Source organism: Pteropus medius, unplaced genomic scaffold (assembly GCF_902729225.1).
Source record: "Pteropus medius unplaced genomic scaffold, Ma_sr-lr_union100, whole genome shotgun sequence".
Taxonomy (NCBI): domain Eukaryota; kingdom Metazoa; phylum Chordata; class Mammalia; order Chiroptera; family Pteropodidae; genus Pteropus; species Pteropus medius.
The window spans coordinates 1,110,403-1,118,441 of NW_024340693.1; the positions used below are offsets into that span (position 1 = coordinate 1,110,403).

Below are 8,039 nucleotides of genomic sequence, written 5' to 3' on the forward strand. Positions count from 1 at the left end.
AACCATGAACTTACCCTGGGCAGGGGTGAGGTCTTCCAGAGTATTGGGAAAGGTGTATGCTTGGGACAGCACAAATCCAAAACTGCTTCTGGAAAATATCGGTAGTGCTATCTTCAAATAACCATCATCAAATTTTGATGCCATGGATGCCATCTAAAGTGTCAGTTGTTCTCACTAACAGTTTGTAACACGGGCATCGAGATGGTAAAACGGGACTGGACTAAATGTCTAGATTTAAATAAAGCGTACAGTTTGACAAGTAGAGGAGAGTAGAGTAAGTAAAATGACAATTGAAAATGACAATTTAAAAGTTAACTTTGATGTTTACTTTTTTAAACACCGAATGTGCATTATACTAGTTTATATGCTCTTTAATATTATACTATTTTTCTTGTGCATGTGTTGTGTGTTGTCCATTCACTAAGACTATAATCCCTGAGACCAATTGTGTATTTAAAAAAAAAAAGGAATAAAGATTAAATCATGGGTCAGGAAAGGTTTTCTAAGCCTATTCTCAAACAGTTTAATAAATTTGAGCAAACGCATTAGGTTATAGATGCTTAGAGCAGATATAAGAAATAAAAGTAGGATAATAAGGCGATTTATTTTAACTCCGATCTATTATATTTGGAGGAACTGGCTGGCGGGCTTAGAAGGGCTTAGAAGTGTGTATAACCATACCATTAGATGTGAAAAAGGGGAAGTCTGTTATAACTGAATAGGGGTGTGGTCTGCCCAGGTTCAGGAGGAATAGATAAGTTTCATAAAGGACCAATGTATGTGTATTGTCTTCAGAACAGGCGCATTTTCTTCACAGACGGAATGTATTTGCCTATTACCACCAGGCAGCTTGGTGAGTTAGAGAAAGGGCAGCCTGTGGATTTGGGCACACGGGCTCTGGGCCTCCACCTCGTCTTGCAGGTAACCATATTCCTGGAGCCCCTGTAATCCTAGCGCAGGTACATGGATGCACTAAGTGGTGTGATGGGAGGGGAAGATCGCATCACAAGGATTCGTTTGATTGTAACAGTAATCCACACCAAGTCAAATAAAACAGCCAAACAGTTAAAAATGTGGTCTCTAATGAATTTGCTAATTCTAGCAGGCCCTCGCAAACATTTCCTGCCGGAGTACCCCGTATCAAAACGAAATACCTGTGCTTTAAATTACGTGGAATAATTATTTGATTTCCAGGAAGTTAAGACAGCGCTTTGTATTTAAATAAAAAGTCCTAGACATGCTGTGAAACTCGATCAAACCCACAAAAAGGCTGAAACCGAATGCCTGTGCAGTGAGTCAAGATTTCGGCCGCTCGGCGAGCCTGACGTTCCGGCTTACGAGCCCAGAAAAAGGGGCATTTCAGAACGGGCCGCCTGGGCCGTGTCCCCTTCTCGTAGGGAAAGCCCTGCCTTTGCAGAGGCCTGGCGCATCTGCGGCGGAGGGGCCCGTCTCGGGGCTGCCGGCACCCCTGCACACCAGCAGGAGCCCCCAGTTTTCCGGGGGCGCGACCGCAGCCCGTCGCCCTCACTTTGGGAGGGTTGTTAAAATGCTGGGGCCCCTAATCTTAACGGCTTTGACGTGAGTTTGGGGCAGGAAGGGGGGGGGAGGCCTGCGGGTGTCCGTTTTGCCCGAGGAGTTGGAGACCCTCGTGCTGAAGTGCGGCCCGCGGCGCCCCGGCGGCCGCCCCGGCGTGGGGCCGGCTCGGGTTAGACACTCGCACACACACCATAGAGCTCGCTTTCCCGTAGCAGCTGCTGCCTCTGCCTCTGCCTCTCCCGCCTCAGCCTCTCTGCCCGGCATCCACACACATTCAGATTTGCGCGCTGTTTCAATCCTCGATGACGTGTCCCCGCAGACAGCCAATGGCCGCCGGGCTCTGGTCAGGACAATGGGAGGGAGCGGGCCAATGAGCGGGCCCCGTGAGTTGGCGGTAGCCAATAGGAGGCGCGCTGGCTGGAGAGTAATGTTACAGAGCGGAGAGAGTGAGGAGGCTGCGTCTGGCTCCCGCTCTCACAGCCATTGCAGTACATTGAGCTCCATAGAGACAGCGCCGGGGCAAGTGCGAGCCGGACGGGCACTGGGCGACTCTGTGCTCGCGGAGGGTGAGTCCGGCGCGGCGCGGCGGCGGCGACGGCGCCTCCGGCAGCGCCCGGGCCGCGCGGCGGCCGGGTCCCGCGGCCGGGAGCGGCGGGTCGGGATCCACACAAAGGCGGATGAGGGGGGACGGGGGGGAACCGCGCACGGAGCGAGCCCCCGGGGCGCCGCGCCTGCCCCGCGCCGGCCTCCGGCCCCAGCCCCGCCGCCGCCGCCGCCTGCCCTGCCCGGGCCGCGCCGCGCCGAGGGCGCAGCACACAGCGGCGGCCGGGAGAGCTGGTCGGCGTGTTCTCGGCCCCGGGCCGGGCGTGCGGCGCGCGGGGGGCGGCGGGGGGCGGCGGCGGCGCCCCGGGGCTGCACGGCCGCCGGCGGGAGCGGGGCGCGGGGCGCGGGCGGGCGGCGGGGCCGGCGCGGTGGGCCCGGCGGCCTGCGCCCGGGCGGCGGCGGCGCGGCGGCGGGGGGAGCGGCGCCCTGCGCCCGCGGAACATGGCTGACTCTCCCGGCGCCGCCGGCTGGAGCGAAAACAAGGCGGCGGGCGCGCGGGCGGGGGAGCGGGCGCGCAGTTCCGAGGCAACTTTTTCCCCGGCGCCGCGCGCGGCCCGGCCCCGCGGGCCCCGGCGGGGGCGGCGGGCGCGGCGGGCGGGAGGGTCCGGCGCGCGCCCCCCGCCCCTCCGCGCCCCTCCCCCCGGCCGGGTGGCCGAGCGCGCGCCCCGCCCGCGCGCCCCGCCCGCCGCACACTCACTCACACTCACACACACACACACACACACACAAAGGGAAGGAGCCATGTTCGCGCTCGCCCTCGCGGCGGCGCAGGCGGGGAAGACGCGCAGCGGCCATTCCGTGCGCGCCCGGCCGGCGGCCGCGGGCGGAGCCAGCCCCCATTTCGAGCGGGGCTTCTCCCTCCGCGAGCCCGACAAAATGGGGGCGGCGGGCCGGCCGGGCGCACGTGGCCGCCCCGGCGCCCCGAACTCCTGGGGGCGGGGGGCGCCGTGGCGGGAAGGCGCGCCGAGCCCGGACGCCCGGAGCCCGCCCCGCGCGGCGCCCCAACTTTCACGGGTTGGGAAAAACACCCCTCCGGTGGTGGTGGTGGAGGTGGTGGTGTGAGGGGAGCGGCCCGGGCCCCGAGCAGGAGTGGCTTTTGTCCCTCGTCCTTGTTTACGCCGAGAAACTTCAGACCGGACGTGTCTAGTCGAGAGCCGAGATCCGTCTCGGGGCCAAGGCGATAGGAAGCGCGGGGTTCGCCCCGGCCGGGGTCCGAGCGCGGCCGCCTTCCGGTCCCCTGCTCCCCGCGGAGTTTGCAAGTGACCGCGAAAACTTCCCATCATCTGGAAGGGTCTGCGGCGCGCTCGGGCCCCGCTCCGCGCTCCCTGCGCGGTGCAGACCCACAAGTCGGCAGCGCTAGTTGTCTGACCCTCGGTGTTGTCGATTAAAAATGGTTTTACGTGTTTAAAGACTCGTTTAAATGACCGCTTAGGTATTCACTCCAAACAGACAGGCAGAAATAAATACTGTGAGCGCACCATTGTGGCTGCGCTTTACTGAGATCACACACCGAGAGGCCGGTTTTTTGTTTGTTTGTTTGTTTCTTTTTTTTCTTTTTTTTTCCCGGGGCGGGGTTGGGGACTTGGCATAGCCTCTGATAGAAATTGGCCATTGCTATCATTTTTTGGTTTGGTCTTATGGGAGGTTGATGTCACTCGTGTTAAATAACGGGTTCCTTAGTTTTTCATACACTAAGAAATATAAGTTTCTTAAATGTCAGTTTCAGTGCTGATGTCAAACGTTTTATTTATTTTTTTAGAAAAATAATTAATCATGGGCAAAGGAGATCCTAAGAAGCCCAGAGGCAAAATGTCATCATATGCATTCTTTGTGCAAACTTGCCGGGAGGAGCACAAGAAGAAGCACCCAGATGCTTCAGTCAACTTCTCAGAGTTTTCTAAGAAGTGCTCAGAGAGGTGGAAGGTAAGAGGGCTTAAAACGGACTGAGGAGGTAATGACGGACAAGTCTACGTCAGGATTTTTAAAAGCCTAGTTGCCATTTGCATAATGTGAGGGGTGGTGTTAGAACAGGTTACTGAATAGCTTAACGACACTGGTTTTAATACCTCCGAGAACAATTTATTAGAACTTTATTACCAATCTAAGTTTACAAATAATTCTTTCATAGACCATGTCTGCTAAAGAGAAAGGAAAATTTGAAGACATGGCAAAAGCGGACAAGGCCCGCTACGAAAGAGAAATGAAAACTTATATCCCCCCCAAAGGGGAAACAAAAAAGAAGTTCAAGGATCCCAATGCACCCAAGAGGCCTCCGTAAGTGTCTTGCCATTTTTCTTTTCAAGAAATGTTTTGCAGTAAAATTAGAAATTCAGCAAGCCACCTTGTGGGTTTGGAGTGTATAATCAAAGTTTCTTAGCTAGTAGGAGCTCACGTCGGTACGTTTAAGTATCATAAGTAACCTTCGCTTCGAGTGGGAGTTGTAGCCAGAGCATTCGAATCCGACACTTGCCTCCTTCACCCATTATTTCTCCTGAATGCAGTCTCGATTATTTCTCGAGAATTACTTAGAGTAAAATGCACAATGTCTTTTTGGAATCAGTGTATGTAAATGAATTGTCGGAAGTGAATTGTAAATTAAGCTTTGGTTATGAAAGAGTTAGCACGGTATATCTGCGCCCTGTCCAATGCCTGGTAGAAATTAGAAACAGCTTTTACGTAGCAATACAATATATATTTGATAGTAAACTTAAAATTTCTAAATGCAATTTCTCCTTTTAGTTCGGCCTTTTTCTTGTTTTGTTCTGAGTATCGCCCCAAAATCAAAGGAGAGCACCCCGGCCTGTCCATTGGTGACGTCGCGAAGAAGCTGGGAGAGATGTGGAATAACACGGCTGCAGACGACAAGCAGCCTTACGAAAAGAAGGCTGCCAAGCTGAAGGAGAAATACGAAAAGGTGAGGAGCGCGCGTTCGCTGGGCGTGATGGGCGAGAGAGTGTGCCAGGTGTTAGGCCATCGTCCTTGGTCCCTCATCTTCGTTTTCTATTTTGCGGTTTTGTAAAGAGTTCGAGATGTGATGCAATTTTTAGCGTAACAGCTACATTCATTTATGCCATTGGCTATAGCCTTAAGTCCTTTTGTTTCTTAAGTAATATAGAACATGCAAATACGTCGGTAACTTTTTTGTATATGTATATATCATTTGCATTGGGCAAAGGCCGTATATCTAAGCTGGGTTTGTTATTCCCTAGTATTTTCGAGTCTGAAAATTGTGGTAGTTACCTTGAGTCAGAAAATTAGTTATTTTAGTTGGTCAGGCTCATAGTATAAAAACAGGCCGGACAAGGTAATAGACTCTGTTCTTCATATACATACCCCGAAACATCTATTTTTCTCCCTTAGATAACCCAAAAACTCAATTTTGAGTTAAAAAGTTCACGTCTGTATAATAAATTGATATTAAGGTAAAGCTATAAACCCTATACTTTGAGTGGAAATATTGAAGTTATATTTAGGTGTATTTAATCACTCTGGGGAAACGTATTCAAGTTCTAGATGTTTCTTAACCTGATGGCACGCTTGCAGGCGAGTTATTTTTTTAAAGACAAGATTTCCCATTACGGGTCAGGGTCTGACGATGTAAACCTGTAGAATGCTTTTTTGCATTCAGAAGGTGGCAGTGTCTACCCTTTAATCAGAGTCTCTACATTGTAGTGCCAAGACACCAGAGTTAGGATGGGGAACGTGATTTCCCTTCGGCGAGGCATAGCCTCGCGAACGTGAGCCCACGCGGGTCCGTGGGCTGCAGGTGACCGACGACAGTCATCTTGCGGCGTTCCATACGCATCTCTTCAAGTCCTGGTTACTGTGGGTCTCAGGCCGTGCTGGTTGGGGGGCCTGGGGTCTCGGTTCTTCCTCCCGCTCCGCCGTGTCGCTTTTCGTGTCTCCCCTTACTCATGGTTTGTCTTCCCCACCAACTCCTCCCGCCTTCATTTTGGAAGGATATCGCCGCATACCGAGCTAAAGGAAAGCCTGACGCTGCGAAAAAGGGCGTCGTCAAGGCCGAGAAGAGCAAGAAGAAGAAGGAGGAGGAGGAGGACGAGGAGGACGAAGAGGAGGAGGAGGAGGACGAGGACGAGGAGGATGAGGACGAGGATGAGGAGGAGGACGACGAATGAGTCGCTGGCGCAGTTTTCTTGTCTATAAAGCATTTAACCCCCCTGTACACAACTCACTCCTTTTAAAGAAAAAAAATTGAAATGTAAGGCTGTGTAAGATTTGTTTTTAAACTGTACAGTGTCTTTTTTTGTATAGTTAACACACTACCGAATGTGTCTTTAGGTAGCCCTGTCCTGGTGGTATTTCAGTAGCCACTGACCTTGCCTGGTACAGTATGGGGGTTGTAAATTGGCATGGAAACTTAAAGCAGGTTCTTGTTGGTGCACAGCACAAATTAGTTATATATGGGGATGGTAGTTTTTCATCTTCAGTTGTCTCTGATGCAGCTTATACGAAATAATTGTCGTTCTGTTAACTGAATACCACTCTGTAATTGCAAAAAAAAAAAATTGCAGCTGTTTTGTTGACATTCTGAATGCTTCTAAGTAAATACAATTTTTTTTATTAGTATTGTTGTCCTTTTCATAGGTCTGGAATTTTTCTTCTTGAGGGGAAGCTAGTCTTTTGCTTTTTCCCATTTTGGATCACATGATTTATTACAGTGTTCATCATTTCATGTAGTTAGTTGACTGATAAAAAGCTTTTTGTCTACACACCCTGCATACTCATGATGAGGGTAATCAGAGTTCAATTGGGACAGTTTTCATCCATAGCCGAAACTCGAAAATCTCGATCAGTTGCTATCAAATTTCACACAGCCCAGTTACATTTACGAAGTGAAGAGTAACCAGTCTGCTCACAGCATGGGATTATTAGAATCAAACGTTTTGAAAGTCTGTCCTTGAAGGACTAAATAGAAAAATACGTTCTAGTCTTTGCAATGAGGACTCCACGTTCTTTAACTCCCATTACCATGTAATGGCAGTTATATTTGCAGTTCCCACGTGAAAGACCTGAGGATGTAGCCCCAAAAGCGTGACCTTAAAATACAAGACTGCCACGTTACGTTTTTTGTTGACGTTAGTCTAGGCAAAGGCTCTTTAAAAAAGTGCTGGCTGTAAATGTCTTCTATTTACCTGAATTTGGGTTGCTTAGGAAACGAGACTCCATTAAAGGTGTTTCTAATTAATTAGGCCAACTTTGAAGATCGTGTGCAACATTTAAAATCAAGTCTATTTTCCTATTTTATGGTTTGTTCCTTTATGAATCCAACACGCGAGAGAAGAAGACAATTTAAACTTTTGTGTCTCAGTATGAATTGTCCAATTTATTTGAACTTGATTTTACTTTACAAAACTCAAACTCATTCATTAGGATCATATGTTTATCTGCTTAGCTGTTTAGGGAACAATTTGGCAATTTTGTGGTTTTTGAGATGATCGTTCTCTTAAAGTGCCAGTGTTTTAAAATAGCGTTCTTGTAATTTTACACGCTTTTGTGATGGAGTGCTGTTTTGTTATATAATTTTGACTTGGATTCTTTCCATTGCATTTGTTTATGTAATTTCAGGAGGAATAACTGAACATCTGAGTCCTGGATGATACTAATAAACTAATAATTGCAGAGGTTTTAAATATTAGTTAAATGGCTTTCACTTAAGATTTTAAGATTTCGTTATATACGTATTTTAATCTTGTTTCTGATGATAATTTAGCAACACCTTTTAAGTAAGTGTAAGGGCTGACAAAGTTTTTTCCCTTTAAAAATATTCGCTTTATGCTTATAAATAGGTTAATGGGCCGATAAAAACAGATTTTTGCCAAACATTCCAAGTGTTCTCAGAGGATGCTATATATATAAATGAGGAAAAAACTAATTTTACT

At 49.3% G+C, this 8,039-nt stretch overlaps 1 protein-coding gene across 1 annotated transcript; it reads left to right on the top strand.

The window, feature by feature from the left end:
• The first annotated feature begins 1,937 nt into the window (after positions 1–1,937).
• Positions 1,938–7,790, top strand: HMGB1 (high mobility group box 1). The gene is made up of 5 exons (XM_039862497.1): positions 1,938–2,102; positions 3,899–4,062; positions 4,268–4,413; positions 4,879–5,053; positions 6,099–7,790. The coding sequence occupies exons 2-5, from the start codon at positions 3,913–3,915 to the stop codon at positions 6,273–6,275; spliced, it is 648 nt and encodes a 215-aa protein (XP_039718431.1). The 5' UTR covers positions 1,938–2,102; positions 3,899–3,912; the 3' UTR covers positions 6,276–7,790.
• The last annotated feature ends 249 nt before the right edge of the window (positions 7,791–8,039 follow it).